The 20432-nt window shown below is 43.5% G+C and overlaps 2 protein-coding genes across 4 annotated transcripts; one reads left to right on the top strand and one right to left on the bottom strand.

Moving 5' to 3' along the window:
• Positions 1-12081: 12081 nt before the first annotated feature.
• On the bottom strand, positions 12082-14042 carry LYSET (lysosomal enzyme trafficking factor). 2 transcript variants are annotated; one of them, XM_064292901.1, is made up of 3 exons: positions 13967-14027; positions 13539-13687; positions 12082-12907 (listed from the first exon to the last, which is right to left on the bottom strand). In XM_064292901.1, exons 2-3 carry the CDS (start codon positions 13634-13636, stop codon positions 12496-12498), a joined length of 510 nt encoding a protein of 169 aa, XP_064148971.1. In that variant the 5' UTR covers positions 13637-13687; positions 13967-14027; the 3' UTR covers positions 12082-12495. The 2 variants fall into 2 exon arrangements, with proteins under 2 accessions (XP_064148971.1, XP_064148972.1); XM_064292902.1 differs by lacking the exon at positions 13539-13687 and having other exon boundaries at positions 13967-14042.
• A 75-nt stretch (positions 14043-14117) lies between these two features.
• MOAP1 (modulator of apoptosis 1) lies at positions 14118-19379 on the top strand. 2 transcript variants are annotated; one of them, XM_064292900.1, is made up of 2 exons: positions 14118-14135; positions 14663-19379. In XM_064292900.1, exon 2 carries the CDS (start codon positions 14787-14789, stop codon positions 15846-15848), a length of 1062 nt encoding a protein of 353 aa, XP_064148970.1. In that variant the 5' UTR covers positions 14118-14135; positions 14663-14786; the 3' UTR covers positions 15849-19379. The 2 variants fall into 2 exon arrangements, with proteins under 2 accessions (XP_064148970.1, XP_064148968.1); XM_064292898.1 differs by lacking the exon at positions 14118-14135 and adding an exon at positions 14142-14437.
• The last annotated feature ends 1053 nt before the right edge of the window (positions 19380-20432 follow it).

Genomic DNA, 20432 nt, shown 5'->3' with positions numbered 1-20432 from the left:
AGCCTTGAAAACCAGATGCAGAAGCCCTACACTGCACACATGGGGACATCGTGAGTCAGAATAGACTTGATGGCAGCCAACAGCAACAACAAGCATCTTTAAAACCAGAAAATGAATGTGGTACTAAAACTTCATGAGTTAGATGTTTTTTTCTGCAGTTCGGTTATCTATTTCCTATACTCGCACTTTTGAGAAAATATCTGGCATGTTGCAGGAAGAACCGTTTAGCAGGTCTTACCTCTTTTCAGGTGTAGTTGTAAATAAAATGATTGAAAATCATTGTGGGATACAGCTCTATTTTCCTCATATGTGGAAGCAAATACCATTTACTAGCTCTAGGTCCTAGGATGCCTATCCCTTCCCTAAGATTTCTGAAGGACCTATTGTCCTCGCCATTCACCTTGGTACCCAATTCTGTGTTCCCTGCTTTATGTAGTGTAGTATGAAAATAAAATAAGTGATGGTCTGCTACACAGATCTCCTATCCATCAATTTCAGCCGCCCCCTCAGTCTAATAGGTCTTGGTGATAACAAGATATGTTTGATTCCCTTTTCCCTGTTTACCCAACCAAAGGAGTGCTTTTGAGCTATTTAATAGCCATAAAGTAGATAAAATTGGGAATACACAACTTGGGTAATTCCTTCCTAAATAACCAAGAAATAGATTAACCCCACAATCTGAAACTTAGTAATTACATTCGGAAACACTGCATTAATCCTACTCTAATTAATTTAATATTTCTACTATCAAGGCAATATGATCTTTAAAGATAGAGATGGACCTAACATTTGCCTACCAAATCCCAATATATTGGAATTTGAAGTATAAAAGAGATAGTTTACTTAAATAGAAAGGAATTGCTTATTACTTTGCAAGTGGCAAACTCACAAACCTTGCATTACATCAAACAATTGAAATTATTTTATTAAAATCATTTCCAAACTATGACTGCCTCAAGACTAATAAACAGGCAACTACTCAGAAATTTTTCTTTCTTTTTTTAAATTTTTAAAAATTATGTGTTAGGTGAAAGTTTACAGAACAAATTAGTTTCCCCTTCGATAGTTTGTACATAAAGCGATTCATGACATTGGTTTCATTCTCCACAATGTTCCAGCATTCCCCCCATTTCCATCCTAGGTTCCCCATTTTCTTCCATTCTGAATTGCTACCCCTTCCTGCTTTCTCATCTTTGCTTTTGGACAGACATTGCCCATTTGATCTTGTGTAATTGATCGCCCTGTTGAGCACGTTACTCTCAAGTGTTATGTTTATTTTATGAGCCTGTCGGTTGTTTGGGTGAAGGATGGTTTCCAGGAATGGCTTCAGTTCCAGTTCAGAAGGGTGTCTCAGGGCCATAGTCTTGGGGGTTCCTCCAGTCTCTATCAGACCAGTAAGTCTGGTCTTTTTTGTGAATTTCATTTTTTGTTCTCAGACTCTGTTTGGGACCCTCTGTTGTGATCTCAGCCAGAGCAGTTGGTAGTGATAGCCGGGCACCATCTAGTCCTTCTGGTCTCAGGGTCATGTAGGCTGAGGTTCATGTGGTCCTTCAGTCATTTGGACTAATTGCTCCTGTAGGTATTTGGTTTTCTTCAGCCTCTTTTGCTCCGGATGGTAAGAGACAAATAGTTATACCTTAGGTTGGCCACTCGTAAGCTTATAAGACCCCAGATGGTACTCACCGAGTAGGATGCAGAACTTTGTCTTTATGGACTATGTTGTGCCAGTTGACCTAGATGTCCCCCGAGTCTATAGTCTTTCACCTTCAAGCCTAAAAACTTCATCCTGCGAGGTGTTTGGTTATGTCTAAAAAGTGGCCCTGACTGTGGCCCTTGTGTGCTCTATTGTCTGTACTAATATACACACAGTATATAGAAATATCCCTACCAAACGGTATATCTGCAGGTGGGTATGTTCCCTTGTACCCTCCCATACCACTTGACATATCTATGTACTTATTATGCATTTGTAAATTAGTGTTCGTTGCAGGATTGTCTATGCTATAGTAATTTCTGTTGTTGCTCTTTGTTCTTGCATTCCTTTCAGTGTCTTCCCATGCCTTGGTCATGTTTTGCTGCCTTCCGCCATATTGTGCATTGCCTTTCCCCTCATCAGTATTAACACGTCTTCTATGTATTTGGTAATTTTTCCTCTCCCTTCCGTCCCTCATAATCATCTACAAAATTTTTTTTCCATGTGTAAACCTTTTCTTGTTTCTTTATAATAGTGGTCTCATACAATATTTGTCCTTCTGTGACTGACTTATTTCACTCAGCACATTGTTGTTGTTAGGTGCCGTTCAGTCAGTTCTGACTCATAGCGTCCCTGTGTACAACAGAACAAAACACTGCCAGGTCCTGCGCCATGTCTACAATCATTGTTATGCTTGAGCCCATTGTTGTAGCCACTGTGTGCATCCATCTCGTTGAGGGTCTTCCTCTTTTTTGTTGACTCTGTACTTTACCAAGCATGATGTCCTCCAGGGACTGATCTTTCCTGACAATATGTCCAAAGTATGTAAGATGTAGTCTCACCATCCTTGCTTCTAAGGAGCATTCTGGTTGTACTTCCTCCACAACAGATTTGTTCGTTCTTTTAACAGTCCGTGGTATATTCAATTTTCTTCGCCAACACCACAATTCAAAGGCGTCAGTTCTTCTTCAGTCTTCCTTATTCATTGTCCAGCTTTTGCATGCATATGATGCAATTGAAAATGCCATGGCTTGGGTCAGGTGCACCTTAGTCTTCAAGGTGACGTCTTTGCTTTTCAACACTTTAAGAGGTCTTTTACAGCAGATTTGCCCAATGCAATGCATCTTTTGATTTCTTGGCTGTTGCTTCCATGGGTTTTGATTGTGGACCCAAGTAAAATGAAATCCTTGACAACTTCAATCTTTTCTCCATTTATTGTGATGTTGCAGCATAATGTCCTCCAAATTCATCCACGTTGTGAGATATTTCACAGATTGATCATTATTCTTTATCAATGCATAGTATTCCATTGTGTGTATGTAACATGGTTTATTAATCCGTTCATCTGTTGATGGGCACTTAGGTTGTTTCCATCTTTTTGCTATTGTGAATAATGCTGCAGTGAACATGAGTGTGCATGTATCTATTCAAGACATGGCGCTTATTTCTTTAGGGTATATACCTAGGAGCAGGATTGCTGGGTCATATATTATTTCTATTTCTAGCTTTTTAAGGAAGTGCCATATTGTTTTCCATAGTGATCATGCCATTGTACATTCCCACCAGCAGTGTATAAAAGTTCCAAACTCTCCACAACCTCTTCAACTTTTGTTATTTTCTGTTTGTTTTTTTTTTTTTTTATTAGTGCCAGTAATTTTGGGGTGAGATGGTATCTCATTGTAGTTTTGATTTGCATTTCTCTAATGGCCAATGGGAAACCCTGGTGGCGTAGAGGTTAAGAGCTACAGCTGCTAACCAAAGGGTTGGCAGTTCGAATCTGCGAGGCGTTCCTTGGAAACTATGGGGCAGATCTACTCTGTCCTATAGGGTCGCTATGAGTCAGAATCAACTCGATGGCACTGGGTTTGGCTTTTTTTTTGGAATGGCCAGTAATCACGAGCATTGCTTCATGTGTTTGTGTGTCTTCTTTGGTGAAGTGTCTGTTCATATCCTTTGCCCATTTTTAAATTGGATTGTCTTTTTGTCGTTGAGATTAAACCCTTGTCAGATGTGTCGTAGCCAAAATTTTTTTCCCAGTCTGTAGGTTCTCTTTTTACTCTTTTGAAGATGTCTTTTGATAAGCATAAGTGTTTAATTTTTATGGGGTCTCATTTATCTAGTTCATCTGCTTTTTCTGCATTTTTAGTTATGTTTGGTATTCTATTTATGCCATATATTAGGGCGTAGCGCTGTCCCTATATTTTCTTCATGATCTTTATAGCTTTAGGTTTTATTTAGGTCTTTGATCCATTTGGAATTAGTTTTTGTGTGTGTTGTGAGGTATGTATCCTGTTTCATTTTTTTTACAGAGAACATCCAGCTTTGCTAGCACCATTTGTTGAAGAAACTGTCTTTTCCCCATTTAATGGACTTTGGCCCTTTGTCAGAGATCACTTGTCCATAGGTGGGTGGATTTACATCTGGATTCTCAATTCTGTTTCATTGATCTGTCATTGTACCCGTATGTGGCTGTTTTGACTACCGTGGCTAAGATCAGGTAGAATGAGGCCTCTTACTTTGGTCTTCTTCAATATTGCTTTACTTATTGAGGGCCTCTTTCATTTAATTGTGCTTTAGGTCAAAGTTTACAGAGCAAATTAGTTTCTCATTAAACAATTAATGCACAAATTGTATTGTGACATTGGTTGTCAACCCCACGATGTGTCAACACTCTACCCTTCTCCACCCTGGGTTCCCTGTTTCCATTCATCTAGTTTTCCCATCCCTTCCTGCCTTCTTGTCTTTGCTTTTGGGCTGGTGCGCTCATTTAGTCTTGTATACGTGACTGAACTACGAAGCATGTTCCTCACAAATGTTACTGTTTGCCTTATAGACCTGTCTAATCCTCGGTTGAAGGATGAACTTCAGGAGTGACTTTAGTCCTGAGTTAAAAGGGTGTCCAGGGGCCATACTCTTGGAGTTTCTCCAGTCTGTCAGACCAGCAAGTCTGGGTGGGTGGGTGGGTGGGTGTGTGTGTGTGTCTGTGTGTGTGTGTGTGTGTGTCCTGCTCTGTCCAGGACTCTCTATTGTGATCTCTGTCATGCTGGACTCAGTCTGTTACAGGTTGTGGTAGATGTGTTCCATTAGTCCTTTTGACTAATCTTTCCCTTGTGTCTTTGGTTTTCTTCATTCTCCTTTGCTCCAACCGGGATGAGAACAGTAGATGTGTCTTAGATGGCTGTTTGCAGGGTTTTAAGACCCCAGATGCTACTTATTACAGTCTGACGTAGAACATTTTCTACATGAACTGTTTGATGGCACTGGGTTACTGGGTTATGCGAATTGAGCTAATTGTCCCCCGAGACCATGGTCCCTAGCCCTCAGTCCAGTAATTAGGTCCCACAGGGAGTTTGGATGTGTCTGTGAAGCTTCTATGACTTTGCCTTGTTCAAGTTGTGCTGACTTTCCTAGTATTGTGTACCGTCTTACCCTTCACCAAAGTTACCGCTTATCTACTACCTGCTTAGTGTTTTTCTCCCATTCCTACCCTCCCCCATAACCATAAAAGATTGTTTCTTTCTGTATATAAACCTTTTCTTGAGTTTTTATGAAAGTGGTCTGATACAGTATTTGTCCTTTTGTGATTGATTTATATTACTCAGCATAATGCCTTTCAGACTCATCCATGTAGTGAGGTGTTTTGCAGATTCATCATTGTTCTTTATCGTTGTGTAGTATTTCATTGTGTGTGTGTACCATAGTTTGTTTATCCATTCATCTGTTGATGGGCACTTAGGTTGTTTCCATCTTTTTGCTATTGTGAATGTTGCTGCAGTGAACATGGGTGTGCATATGTCTATTTGTGTGACGGCTCTTATTTCTCTAGGATACATTCCTAGGAGTGGAATTGCTTTATCGTATGGTGTTTCTATCTCTAGCTTTTTAAGGGAGTACTTTATTGTTTTCCACAATGGTTGTACCATTCTGCATTCCCACCAGCATTGCACAGGAGTTCCAATCTCCCAGGAGTTTTTTTTTTTACCCCTTCAATTTCTTGTTTTGTTATGAGTCTATGTAGTTTTTCTACCTCAATTTATGTTAGTTTAGGTAGGTAGTGTGTTTCTGGAAATTTGTCCATTTCCTCCAGGTTTTCAAATTTATTGGAGTACAATTTTTCATAGTATTTTGTTATGATCCTTTTTATTTCAGTTGGTTCTGTTATAATGCCCCCATCTCATTTCCTATTCAGGTTATTTGCTTCCTCTCCTGCTTGTCTTTTGTCAGTTGGCCAGTGGTTTGTCAATTTTGTTTATCCTTTCAAAGAAGCAACTTCTGGTCTTGTTGATTCTTTCTGTTGTTTTTCTGTTCTTTATTTCATTTATTTCTGCTCTCATCTTTATTATTTCCTGTCTTCTGGTGACAGTGGACTTCTTTTGCTGCTTGCTTGCTATTTGTTTGAGTTGTAGGGTTGATGTTTTGATTTCTGCCTTTTCTTCTTTTTTCATGTGTGCATTTATAAATTGACATCTGAGCACTGCTTTTGCTGTGTCCCAAAGGTTTTGGTAGGATGTATTTTCACTCTCATTTGATTCTAGAAATTTTTTTAATTCTATCTTTGATTTCTTCTATTACCCAGTTCTTTTTAAGCAAGGCGTTACTCAGTTTCCATGTATTTGATTTTTTTTTTCCTTGCTATGACCTGTTACCGATTTCTACTCTTACGGTTTTGTGATCAGAGAACATGCTTTGTATTATTCAGTGCTTTGGATTTCATTAAGGCTGCTTTGTGGCCTAAAATGTGGTCTATTCTGGAGAATGTTCTATGTGCAGTGGAAAATAATGTATATTTTGCTGCTGTACTGCTTTGTATATGCCTATGAGGTTGAGCTAGTTGATTGTGGCATTTAGATGTTCTGTATCTTTGTTGAGTTTATTTCTAGATAATACTGTCCTTCACTGAAAGTGTTTTCAAATCTCCCAGTATATTGTGGAACTACCTATTTCTCTTTTCAGTGCCGTTAGGGTTTGTTTTATGTATTTTGGAACCATGTCATTGGGTGTGTATATATTTATTATGGTTATGTCTTCCTGGTGCATTGTCCCTTTAATCATTATATAATGTCCTTACTTATCTTTTATGGTGGATTTTGCTGTAATGTCTCTTTTGTCAGAGATTAATATTTCTACTCCTATTCTTTTTTGATTATTGTTTGCTTGATTTATTTTTTTTCCATCCTTTGAGTTTTAGTTTATGTCTTTTTGTCTAAGGTGTGACTCTTGTAAACATATTGATGGGTTGTGGGTTTTTATCCATTCTGCTACTCTTTCTGTACTAGTGCATTTAAGTCATTTACATTCAGTGTGATTATTGATAAGTATGAGTTTACTGTTTTCATTTTTTTTGTGGTGTTGACAGGTTCTTTGTTATGGTTTATTTTCTGTGCTAACTTCTTTTTGTTTGTAGATTTTATTTATTGTTGATTTTGTGTTTACTGAGTCTTTTATGATTTTCTTCTTTTTTATTTTGATGGGTAGTTTTGTTAACTTTCTTTGTGGTCACTATAAAACTTACCTTTATCTTCCTAAGTTTAAATCCGTCTTTTATTTCTTGATATTGCCTTGACTTCCTCTCTGTACGAAAGTTCTATAACTACATCATTTGTCCCCTCTTGTTTTGACGTTGTCATTTACATATTTACATCTCTGGTTCCCTGTTTTCAGTATCTTAGCTGTTTTTTTAGAATTCTTTATCTGGGTTGGTATCTGGCTGATCTGTCCTGTGTCCTAATCTCAGGTTGTTACCTGATGTTGTTAGTTCTCTATCTGAAGGACTCCCTTTAATATTTCTTGTAAGTTTGGACTGTTTTTTACAAATTCCTTTAATTTCTGTTTATCTAGCAATGACCTAATTTTGCCATTGTATTTGAGAGACAATTTTGCTGGATATATAGTTCTTTACTGGCAATTTTTTTCCTTGAAGGTTTTATGTATGTCATCCATTAACCTTATTGTCTGCATGGTTTCCACTGAGTCATCAGAACTTAGTCTTATTGGTTCCCCTTTGTAGGTGGCTTTTCATTTTTTCCTAGCTGCTCTCAAGATTTGCTTTATGTTTGGTTTTGGCAAGTTTGATTATGATATGTTTTGGTGACTTTCTTTTTGGGTCTCTCCTAAATGGGGTTTGTTGAGCTTCTTGGATGGTCTTCCATGATAATAGGGAAGTTTTCTACCAGCAAATCTTCAGTAGTTCTCTCTGTGTTTTCCATTGTCCCTGCCCTGTTCTGGAACTTCAATCATGCACAGGTTTTTCCTCTTGATAGTGTACCACGTAATTCTTAGGCTTTCTTCATTCTTTTCTCTGATTTTTCCTCAAACAAATTGGTGTCAAGTGATTTGTCTTCAATTTTGCTGATTCTTTCTTCCATTGTTTCAATTCTGCTCCTATATCCTTCTATTGTGTTATCTGTATCTAAAGTTTTATTGTTAATCTTTTGGGTTTCTGGTTGCTTTTTGTATGGTTTCTAATCATCTATTTATTTGGTTGTTCTCGTATTTTTTTTCTGAAACCTTGTATTGCTTTGTCTGCACTTTCCTTGATTTTGTCTGTGTTTTCCTTGGCTTTGTCTGTGTTTTCCTTCATCTCTTCCTTGATCTCTTGGAAAGCCCTGTATATTAGTCTTTTGAATTCTTTTTCAGGTAGTTCCCATTGTCATTTCTTCCTCTGGAAGGTTTTCTAGTTCTTTATTTTGGTCACTTGCTGGAGCCATCTTGATCTCCTTTAGGTGATTTGATGTTATCTGTTGTCTCCAAAGCAACAAGAAGTTATTGTATTTGTTTAGTATATGTTTGCTGCATCCTGAATTTTTGTTTTGTTTCGTTTTGATATATCCAGGTAGACTAGGCATGTGTGCTACTCTGGTCACTAATCCAGCTGCACTGAAACTCTCACCTCCTGTCTCCAGGTGAGTGGGGCAAGCGAGTGGATGTGTGAGCTTGGGTCTCTGTTCGCTGGTCTTGGGACTGATGAGGATATAGTTGGTGTCTCTGGTGAGGTGATGTATCTGTCTGGCTTGTCACCTGGCCATGGGTGCAGGGGGCTTTCTCCCTGTTTGCTGGGTTGAGTGTTACGTGTGCACTCTGCCATTTTCCAGGTGGTAAGGGATGAGGGTGCCCAGGTTGATCACCATGTGGGTGGTGTGGAAACTCTCACTGATGGTCCTGGTTAAGCAGGACTACACAGGGGCGTTCAGAGCAGACACAAGCTTTCAGTTGCAGTGGGGGATGGTGACGCATGGGACAAGGCAGGGGGGACGTCCCCTCTCCACAGGTGCCCATTTGGAGAGCATGCCCTTGTCCATAGAGTACATCGTAGATTGTGCGGTCGGTCCTTGGACCACCAGTGCAGGTGGCTATAGGGAGTAGGAGACACTGCTAGTCCTCTGATCCCCTGCTCGGGTGGCTGAAGTGGGTAGGAGGCACCATCAGTCTTCAGGTCCCTTGCACAGGTGGCTGGAAGGGGTGGAAGGCACTGCCAGCCCTCAGGCCCCTGTGTGGGTGGCCAGAAGGAGGAGGCATCTCAGACCTTCAGGCCCCGGCAGGGGTGACTAGAAGGAGTAAGAGGTGCTGCAAGTCCGTAGGCCCCGGCATGATTGGCTGAGCAAAGGGGTGGGCACCTCCAGACTGGACTCCCAGCTTAGGGAGCAGGGTAGTGGTGAATGCCGCTGGACTGCAATCACGTGCGAGGACACGGGGCTGGGCGAGAAGGGTTGGGGTGCCCCACAAGCCTGCTGGCCTCTGACGCAGGGGGGCTGGGGTGGGTGCAGTGGGTGGGATGCATGCACTTAACTTTCACAGGGTAGGAAGCAGTCCTGCCTGGCTTTAGCCATGAGTGGTTGAGCAGAGGGGTGGGTGCATCCAGACCAAGAGCTCCTGGCTTAGGGGGTGGGGCAGTGGTGAGTGCCGCCAGACTATGATTGTGTGCGGGGAGGGGGCATGGGCAAAGAGGATGGGGGTGTCCTACAGGCCTGCAGGCTTCCAGCACAGGGTGCTGCGGTGGGTACAGTGGGTGGGGTGCACGCAGTTGACTTTTGCTGGGCAGGAAGCACTCCTGGCTGGCTCCGGCTGTGTAGGCAGTCATTCCTGCTTGGCTGCACTAGGTAATGGGGGTTTCGGCTGGGAAAGCTGCTTGCTTTGTGTCAGTATGGCCGGGCTGTTCAGGTACGGCTAGCAGGGCACTGGCGATCCATAATTCTCCATGTCTGCTGTTTCTGTATTGTCTGTCCTTCCACTTGGCGCTTTGTCTGATTCTTCACCTTGTCTTTGATGCTTCGGATTCTTGTCATCTATATCCAATTCGCTTGTTTTTTTCAGGTCTTTAAGAGGGATGCTATGAAGCATCTGACTGCTCTGCCATCTTTTACTACCTCCTTTCCTCCTTTTTGAGAAGCAGTAGAGTGGAATGATAAAGAGCTGGCTGGGGCTCTGAAGCTGGACATCCTGGGTTCAAATCTTGGCTCTTCTACTTATTATGTATCACAGGCGAGCTATGAATTCCTATGTGCTTCAGGTTTCATTTTGTCTGCTATAAAATGGGGCCAGTTAAGAGTACAATACCTGCCTCATATGATTGTTGTGAAGAAATCAATGTAAATTTTCAGAAAACAGCACTTGCATCCTGCAAACTGTGAGAAAGTACTCAAAAGACATAAGCAAATATCCAACCCTCACCTAAACACAGGTATTTCAAACAGCTGCGGGTGCTTGAAAATCCAATATATTGGATCAAAAGCTCTATCATTTCAGTAAATAGACCTTTGGAGGTACTAAGGGAGATAAATGAGATTAACTGGAGAAAGATCTGTTTGTGCTGCTTTTGAGTTACAAAGGCATCTGCTTTATCTTTCAAGTAAAACCTTGCCCCAGGGGTGTTCCGCCTTCTATCCTGGTCAAATCAGATGCAGTGTTAAGGTTGAAGTTGCTAGAAAATTTTCAGACTTTCAGTAGCTCATATACAAATCGAGAAAGAACTTTCTCAGTAATATTGCCATTTCCCTTCTGTGGCACAGCTGGGCAGACAGTACCTAGTACTGAACATCTGTCGTTTGTGAGAAGTGCTGTGGTTCAGTGGTTAAGAACAAAGGCCTCAGAATGCCTGGTTATTAACTCTGGCTCTGCTCCTTACTGTGTGACCTTGGGCAAGTTACTGAGCTTCTCTGCCTCAGTCTCCTTATCTGTAAAATCTGGGTAACTGCTATCTCCAGGACATCATGCTTGTAAAGTAGACGGTTGGCTGAAAAAAAAGGAAGACCCTCAAGGAGATGGACTGATACAACAATGGGCTCAAACACAGCAATGATTGTGAGGATGGAGCAGGACCAGGCAGCACTTCGCAGGACCAGGCAGCACTTCACAGGACCGGAAAGCACTTCATTCTGTTGTACATAGGGTCGCTATGAGTCGGAACTGACTCTACAGCCCCTAAGCACCTAACAACAACTGGCGTGTTGTGAGGACTGAGTTAATTCATGTAAAGCTCTCAGAACAAGGCCTAACAAGTAAGCACGCACACACAAAAAAGCAGTTATAATTATTCTTAAAATCTATCAGCATAAAACCTCTCTCCTCTATTAATGACATTACTATATAAAAATACATCTTGGTCTCATCCAGAAAAAAAAGAACTCCTAAAATCTAAACTTCAATTTTTAGTTATCTGTATTGGTACCAGACAAGAGGTGGTGTGACTGCAAAGGAGGTACCAGGATCACATCTTTATGCAACTGACCTACTGTCTGAAGACTTTTTTCTTTCTAAACTATATTAGCAATTCAACAGCTCAACCCTGACCTTGAGCCGGGGGCGGGGGGGGGGGACCGGAAGGGACAATGACTTGATAGTATCTTTTAGAGGGGCATTAAGCATCCTGAAGGAGTCCTGGTGGCACTACAGTTTAAGAGTTCAGTTAACTGAAAGGGTGGCTTAGAGCCCGCCCAGCAGTTCCACAGGAGAAAGACTTGGAGATCTGCTCCTGTAAAGACCACAACCTAGAAATCCCTATGCCAAAGCCCTATGGGATGGTTCTATGCTGTCAATGTGGTGTCACTGTGAGTTGGAATTGACTGGATGGCACCTAACATAGCATCTGCTAGAGACTGGACTACATTTCCTCTGATATTTTCATGGACAAAACTTTTTCTCCTCTTCTACATGTAAATTATTTCCAGACTTTCAAACATTTAGTCTCTTAGTCCATTTTTTTAAAAAAACAGACCATTAATAATGACATAGCTAGCCCTTACCAAGAAGTACAAATTCTGCTTGTCAAGATGGCAAGCACTAAAATAATCATACAAATTCCTCATAAGCTGACAGAAAGCAGGCATAAACAGCTGGCTTAGTTATCACAGGATGCATTGGTGTTTTAAAGAATTTTAAAGCAAGCCAAGTAGTTGTATAAAATTTAAATTTTATGACCATGTTTGGACATTTTTACATTTAACACAATGGAAATGTTTATATTCATTCATTTTTTTTTCCCCAGAGGAAAAATATTGAATCACCACTATGTTACACAGTAGAATAAAAATATGAGTTCAGGTGCTTATTCAAGTTTCTAAAGAATGCAAATAAAATACACGACATTACTTCCAAAATCTGACATCATCAACATGATTTTGTAGTATCTCAGGCTTTAGCTAAAAATTCAGTATAATTCAGATGAAGATAGCCCCCCAGTCACGCTTTTTAAAAAGCCCCTGCCCGACCACAACTTCCTGAGAACTGTGAAGGAACTGCAGTCTTGTGATCAGACTCCAGATGGTACTGGCAGTTTGGTAATCAGTAAGGAAAAAACCATGACTGTTTTATGTGTCAATCAGTTGTAGTCTGCTGATCTGATTAGAAGCCTTGACAAATGCCTGGTGGCGATTGCAAATAACTGCCAGGCATATTGGGATGATACAGTAGCCCACCGTTTTCGGGTCAGCTCTTGTACAAGAATAGAGGAACAAAAACATCTGTAGGTAAGGTATCAGAAAAATAATTGTCCATAACCAAAAAGGCAGGGAAAGTAACCGAACTTTCAAGGAGTGTGTCCATGTGGTTCCTTCAAGTGGTTCCTCAGGGTGCTGCTGAATGTGTTCCAAGGCCAGCCTGTTATAAGTCTCACTGATTTCAAAAACATAGTAAAATGCCGCTGCACTTGCTAATAGATACAATCCCACTCCAATCCATCCCATCCGCTGACGGAAGTTCATCATTCTCCATGCTCTGTGCCTTGAAATTAAAAAAAAAAAAAAGTTAAAACCAAAAAACCAAACCCATTGCCACTGAGTTGATTTGACTCATAGCTACCCTATAGGACAGAGCAGAACTGCCCCATAGGGTTTCCAAGGAGCAGATGGTGGATTCGAACTGCCGACCTTTTGGTTAGCCGCGGAGCTCTTAACCACTAGTTGGGCCTAGTATTGTTATCATAGCAGCAATTCCAAATATACTGGCTTTATTTCCAGTGAGCTTTTTCCCTCCAATGAGTTTTAAAATACAAGACTTAACACATTTAAGGTTTAAAATAAGTAAATTAGATTTACATTTACTGAGAAATGTAAACAACTTACAGGTTATTTTACGTAATAGTCATGAGCAACTAAAAACCACTGGTTTCTGTATATACCGAGTTCTGCTTTTTATACGAATCCCACAGAGTAAATCACCACCCTGTGCTTAAGCAAGTCCAATACAGGTCCTCAGGAATTAGCTGGAGTTAAATTCCCCACGCAGCATTTCACTCTTTACGATTCAAGTACTTTCTGACTTCACAGTATCCCTTTAGACGTAAAAACTCGGTTTTACGAGTCAAACCAAAGCCGGAGCCCCCAACTAAGAACAGTCACTCTGAAACACTTACAGTGGTCCTGAAAATCTTCCTGTCCCCACGGCAAGCGTTAAAGAGTCACTCAGCTCTGAGTAGGCAGGCGGCTTGGGCATTTCAGGGAGAGCCACCATAAGAGAACTCCCATGGGTCACCCGCCTCACAGAAGGGTGAGCTCGGCCAGCCTGGAGAACAAGCTAACAGTGACTAAGTCCAGCGTGACTGGGGCCGCTCGCGCGGGGACGGGGCCAGCCTGTCACCCGGCCCGGCCAGCAGGCGCCGGCGCCACCAGGGCCTCCCCAGCAGCCGGCCCCGCCCCCTGCCGTGCGGCAGCGCCAGCCGGCCGCGACCAGGGCGGCGCAGGCGGCACTAGGCCGGGGCCTCGCCGCCCCGCAGCCGGGAGCTCCGCGCCCAGCAGTGGCCACCGGCAGAGCAAGCAAAGCGGGGCAGCTCCGGGCTCTCACCTTCCTGTCCCGGGTGGCCCGCCCGCCCGCCGTACCGGAGGCCGCCGCAGTCGGGGCTTCCGGCTCGGGCCGGAAGTCCGCTCGCCCCGCCCCGGAAGGCCCGCCCCCTAGACGTCAGAGCGCCTCGGGCCGCGGCGCCGCTGCTCTGAGAGCGTCCAGACAGATCTAGGTGGGGTGCCGGGGGTGGTCGTGGTGTCGCCGGTGACAGCCTGTGCCTTCAGGGGGCCCTCGTCCGGGCCTGGCGGGCCTCGCTCGCGCTCGATCGCCCAGTCACTCCCGCGGCAGAGTACCGGAGAGACTAGGTGGCCCTGCATCCCTCGCCGTCGTCCTTTAGAGCCTCGCTCTCCGTCCAGTCTCCGTCCGAGCCGAGGAGAGGTCGCTGACCCGCTCCTCAGGCCTGGAGGCTTGGGAGCCGGCCCTGGGCACCCCGAGCCCCGGCAGCTGGACGCAGGCGTCGGCCACTAGATAAAGGTGGGCGGGAAGCGGGCCCTGCGAGCGGCTCCGCGGGCCCCGGGGTCCGCTGGGGGCGCCCGAGGCCGGGAGGCGAGGTCACATGGCTGCCGCTGCGGAGCGCGGAGGCCTGGGTGGCCGCTCTCGGCGTCGCCGGGGGTGGAGGATCCGCGGGGCCTTTCGCGTCCTGCTGTGCGGCCTGGGACCTTGACCCAGTTAGCTAACTCAACTGCTTTGTCCTCACAGGCTGCTGGAACTCGGGACGTTGACGTGACATAGCTGGGGGACCGCGGAGGACTACTGCGAATCGCGGTGGGCATCTGCGCCCCGCCGGTCCAATTAGAATTTAAACCTCTGTATCTTGGGCACCATGACACTGAGGCTCTTGGAAGACTGGTGCAGGGGAATGGACATGAACCCTCGGAAAGCTCTGTTGATTGCCGGCATCCCCCTGACCTGTAACGAGGCGGAAATCCAGGAGGCTCTGCAGGCAGGGTTAGCGTCCCTGGGCCAGTACCGACTACTTGGGAGAATGTTCAGGAGGGAAGAGAACAGGGTTGTAGCCCTTGTAGGACTTACTGAGGAGACTAGTCTTGCTGTGGTCCCTAAGGAGATACCAGGGAAGGGCGGTGCCTGGCGAGTGATCTTTAAGCCCCCTGACCCAGATAATGAATTTTTAAACAGATTAAATGAATTCTTAGAGGGAGAGGGGCTGACAGTAGCTGAGTTTACCAGCGCTCTTGGGTATGGAAACGACCCTTTTGACCTAGACCAAAACCTAGTCCCACACGTGGGGGCCCCTATGTTGGCAGAGGCATTAGATGAGGCCCTTCAGCCGGCCCTGCAATATCTGCAATACAGAAAGCTGAAAGTGTTCTCAGGCAGCGATCCTCCAGAACCTGGAGAAGAAGGATTTGATTCCTGGCTGTTTCATACTACTCATATGATGAAGACATGGCAGGTGTCAGATGCAGAGAAAAGAAGACGATTGCTAGAGTGCCTTAGAGGCCCAGCATTTGATGTCATTCGTGTCCTCAAGATAAACAATCCTTTCATTACGGTCCCTGAATGCCTACAGGCACTTGAGCAGGTATTTGGGGTTATCGATAATCCTAGGGAGCTGCAGGTCAAATTTCTAACCACTTATCAGAAGGCTGAAGAAAAGTTATCTGCCTATATCCTAAGGCTGGAGCCTTTATTACAGAAACTGGTAGAGAGGGGAACAATCGAGAAAGAAGTTGCGAATCAGGCCCGCCTAGACCAAATCCTTGCCGGGGCAGACGACAGAACCCTTCGGAGGAGGCTTGACCTGCCGGAGGATGGCCCGGCACCTGGCTTATTGCAGTTACTGACACTGATAAAGGAAGAAGCAGCAGCTGAGGAGGAGGAGGAGGCCCTTCTTCAGGCAGGACTAGAGGGGAATTTCACCTGAGTCTTAGGAAACCAGAAGGGGATATCTGACAGTGAGCAGAGCATGAAGGTACAGCAGCCCGTACTCACCAGAGTTAGATCTGAACCAACCCCCTGCCTTGTGCCGCCAAGTAACTCATCGTTGCACAGTGCTCAGTATAAAACCTTTGTCATTTCTGTGCCTACTTAATGTCTCCTAAGTGTGTCCTTGACTAGAAAAAATGGAATTTTGCACTGGTATTTATATATTTAAGTTCACACCTGTGATGTTTTATATAAAACCGTACAGAAGGGTGCATCACTACATGTATGCAGTGCTCTGAGGTTGCAGGCACAGCTCAGGGACATGGGCTGAGCAGAAGAGCTTGCTGAGATGTCAGTTTGTGTAATGACGGGAGCAAACGTAGCATGTCAGATGGGATAATATGGTATCGTAGGTCGTTTTTAGATGTGTATTGTCTCTTATATTTACCATGAAATCATGAACAGTGGTTAAGATATTAAATATTTTCTGCATGAATCAGAATTTTATTGATTCTGTGCAATCAAAAAGCGGAATTACATGCTGAGGCTGAAAAGTTTGCAGCTGCCACCTCTAGCCCTAGGTGTCTGATATGCGTTGAACGGTGTACATGTCCTGAATGTCGTTTTAATAGATATTATACATGTGAATTTATAAAATAAAGGAATGCTAATGAAGTGACTTCTTTTATCTGTTCTACTTACATTAGGGTTTCAAGAGAGGTTTCATTTGAACAAATGGTCCCAAAAGCTTAAATATGAAAACCACTGAGGTTATACAGTCTTCGTCCCTCTGGACTCTCTTCTCTTGGTTCCCACAGGATAGGAAGTGCTTTACTAAGTGAAATTGCTGGAGGGACCTGCTACTGAAGCAGTGAAACAATGGAATGAAACAAAACTACACAAATTGTCCTTGTGTGCCATTGAGTCAGTCCTGGCTCATAGCAAGTCTATATGACAGAGTAGAACTGTCCTATAGGGTTTCCTAGGCTGAAGTCTTCACGGGAGCAGATCACCAGATTTTTTTCTCCCACTGAGTGACTGGTGGGTTCCAACCACCAACCTTTTGGTTAGCAGCCGAGTGCTTAACCATTGCGCTGCCAGGGCTCCTTGTACACAAAGTAGTGCATGCCTCTGTTAGAAAAGCTAAATATTTTTCTATATATTTTCTCAGTTAATCCTCTGAAAAATCCTGCATTGTAGAAAAACTCAGTTTCACACTTGTGGAAATGGGCACAGAAAGGTTAAGAAAAATTTGTCCAAGGTGAAACAACTAGAAGTGGCAGGGCCAGAATTCTATCCTCGGCCTTACTACAACGCCCATATTCTTCCCACTGCCAAGAACAATGGAGAAGCAACCATCAGGGTATCTATATCTCAACAGCCTCACAAGGGCAGCAGGGAGGTGTTACCGCAGTTCATAAATGTACATCATGTATGCATTAGCATGTAGTGTGTCATTCTGCATCACAGCCCTACTGCAAACTGGACACTATTAAATCCGTTCCTGGCAAGTGGATTCCGACTCATGGCAACCCCATGTGTTAGAGCTGCTCCATAGGGTTTTCTTGGCTATAATCTTTACAGAAGGAGCCCTTGGTGGTGCAATGGTTTAGTGCTCACCTGCTAACTGAAAGTTGGCGATTGGAACCCATCGGACACTCTGTGGGAGAAAAGACCTGGCAACATGCTTGTAAAGATTACAGCCTAGGAAACCCCATGGGGCAGTTCTTCTCCCTCCTGTAGGGTCATTATGAGTCAGAATCAACTCAAGGGCACAGAACAAGAATCTTTACAGAGCAGATTGCCAGGCCTTTCTTTTGTGGCACCATTGGGTGGGTTTGAAATGCCACCCTTTAGGTTAGTAGTTGAGCACTTAACCATTTGTGCCACTCGGGCCTTAGACACTTAGCAGTGGGGAATATAAGAACCTATAAGATGTAGGGGCCAGCTGGGGGTGGAGGGAGAAAGGGCATGGGTTAGTGATTGGTCCCTAAGAAAATGAATGGAAGTCACAGAATGAAAAAATTTGAAAATTGCTGAAAGGTAGGATAAAGTCTATCTTTAATAAAAATATCCAAAAGGGCCAAATTTGGGATGTACACCTTCAGTTTGGGATTCAAAGACAAAGTATAATGTTTCTGTTATGACTAAATGTCATGGTTTCCATACAAGTTCCCACAAGTTCTCCCACAATGGAAAGCTAAGCACTAGATGAGATGTGGACTCTGAATGAAGTAAAAGGTGTCATCCTGACCTTGTTTATGTTTGTGTAGTCGTGGAGAGCACGTGGAGTACTTCCACACGGGTCATTGCATTTGCCGCCTCGTAAGTGGTGGGAAGAGGTACTAACCACATTTCCATCTGTGTGTGCGCACGCGTAGGCGTTCATAAATGCTGCACCTTTTCTATGTTATAAGCAAACAGTATATAAAAGGAATCCAAACCCGCTGCCGTTGAGTCGATTCCGACCCATAGCGACCCTATAAGACAGAGCAGAACTGCCCCATAGAGTTTCCAAAGAGCCCCTGGTGGATTTGAACTGCTGACCTTTTGGTTACCAGCTAAAGCTCTTAACCACTACGCCACCAGGGCTTCTTCCTACTGTATACAAAAAAACCAACTGTATAGTTAAGTTTAAATTATTATCTCTGCCCTGGGGGAAACCCTGGTGTCATAGTGGTTAAGTGCTACAGCTGCTAACCAACGGGTCAGCAGTTCAAATCCACCAGCCGCTCCTTGGAAACTGTATGGGGCAGTTCTACTCAGTCCTATAGGGTCGCTATGAGTTGGAATCGACGGCACTGGGTTTAGTTTTTTTTTGGAGGTCTTTTCAGAGTCAATAATCACGGACGTTGAAGGCTTGCCGTGGACCAGGCACTGAGCACCACTGAGCTCATTTGCTCCTCCAATACTGAGAGGTAAGTCCTTTTATTTTCCGCATCCACAGAGAAGGAAACTGAGGCACAGAGGAGTTAAGTAACTCACCCAGGGTTTCACAGCTAACAAGGGGCAGGCCAGGATTTGTACTCAGAGAATCTATTTCCAGAGTCTTTGCTCTTAATCTCTAGTTTATGCTGCCTCCTTTAATCCTCACAGAAGCCTGTGAGAAACATGCTTTTATTTCCCCCGTTTTATAGATAAGATATTTGAGGCTCAGAAAGACTCAGTGGCAAGAGCAGATCGTCTGACTAGAGAGCTTTTCTTAAATGCGTTCTGACATGTGTCTGGCAAACACTACGTAATTGTAAAAAGTGGCCGTTCTGTTTATGAAATCATGTAGTAAAAGAAAAATGTGTGTGTTCTTTAAATAGCTATGTTTCTAAAACATCAGGAGGACACGTTACAGTGCTAACTGGTTAGGTTGAGGTCATGGGATTTTTTTTTTTTAAATAAAACTTTATTGTGTTTTCGGTGAGAGGTGATGGGATTTTCAGAGTAATTTAGTTTTCTTTAGTTCCCTAAATGTTATTTCTTAAATGAAAAATAAATATGCAAAGGAGATGCTCAAAAAAAAAAAAAAAAAAAAGAATGTGGCATGTCAAAGGGACACAGGAGCCAGCCTGAAAGGGCTCACAATGGCCAAAATATAAAATAAATACCCACAAGTTGATATGAATAAATGATTTGAATAAATAAATGTGAGAAAAGAGGCTAATCTTCCTTACAGAAGAATTCTAAGTAATTTCTGTAGATAATGCCCCCTTACATGTGGGCTGCACTTAGTGCCTTTCTTCCAAAGAAAAGAGTATAGAATCAGGGAAAATGGAAACTTTTCAGTGGAAAAACATGGCAGGTACTACCTTGGCCAGGTGATCAAATACTACCTTGGCCAGGTGATCAAAGTTAACATCAGCGATAGGTGACATTAATTGCATGTGACCCTGAGATGTGATGAGACGGGCAATTCTCCTCTGTGGTATAGTTCCCCCAAACCCATAACCTACACCTAGTCTTGACAAAAACACCAGATAAAACTAAATGGAGGGACAGTCTACAAAACACCTGACCAGCTCTCCTCAAAGCTGTCAAGATGGTGAAAAACAAGGGAAGACAGAGAAATAGACCAGAGGAGCCTAAGGAGACATGCCGACTAAATGCGGTGTGGTTTCCTGGAAGGGATCTTGGAACAGATGAAGGATGTTAGTGCAAAAGTGAAATCCAAATATAGTCTGGAGTTTAGATAATAATGATGTGTCAGCTTTGGTTTCTCGTAGGCGACAGTATACCATGGCAATGTAAGATAACGATAGGGAAAACTGGGTAAGGCGTATACAAGAACTTCTGTACTGTCTTTGCACCCTTTCTGTAAATCTAACACTACTCTTAAAGTAAAAAGACCATTGCAATAAATAAATACACAAATAGCTAATGACCTGGAATGCCAACCAGTGAAATAAGTCATTAATTAGGGAGTGGGTAACTGGAGCTCTGCCCTTCCTAACGAAAACCAAACCTATTGCCATCGAGTTGATTCTGACTCGTGGCAACGCTCTAGGGTAGAGAACTGCTCAACAGGGTTTCCAGTGAGTGGCTGGTGGATTTGAACTGCAAACCTTCTGGTTAGTAGCCACAGCTCTTAACC

Source organism: Loxodonta africana, chromosome 10 (genome assembly GCF_030014295.1).
Source record: "Loxodonta africana isolate mLoxAfr1 chromosome 10, mLoxAfr1.hap2, whole genome shotgun sequence".
NCBI lineage: Eukaryota > Metazoa > Chordata > Mammalia > Proboscidea > Elephantidae > Loxodonta > Loxodonta africana.
This window is presented reverse-complemented; position numbering and strand designations above follow the sequence as displayed.

Bases quoted from the DNA above. Each gene is read 5' to 3' on its own strand.
- LYSET (XM_064292901.1), bottom strand. From the start codon at position 13,636: ATGGTGGCTCTCCCTGAAATGCCCAAGCCGCCTGCCTACTCAGAGCTG. The intron at 12,908-13,538 runs GTAAGTGTTTCA...TTTAATTTCAAG, and splicing joins GGAAGATTTTCAGGACCACT to GCACAGAGCATGGAGAATGA.
- MOAP1 (XM_064292900.1), top strand. From the start codon at position 14,787: ATGACACTGAGGCTCTTGGAAGACTGGTGCAGGGGAATGGACATGAAC.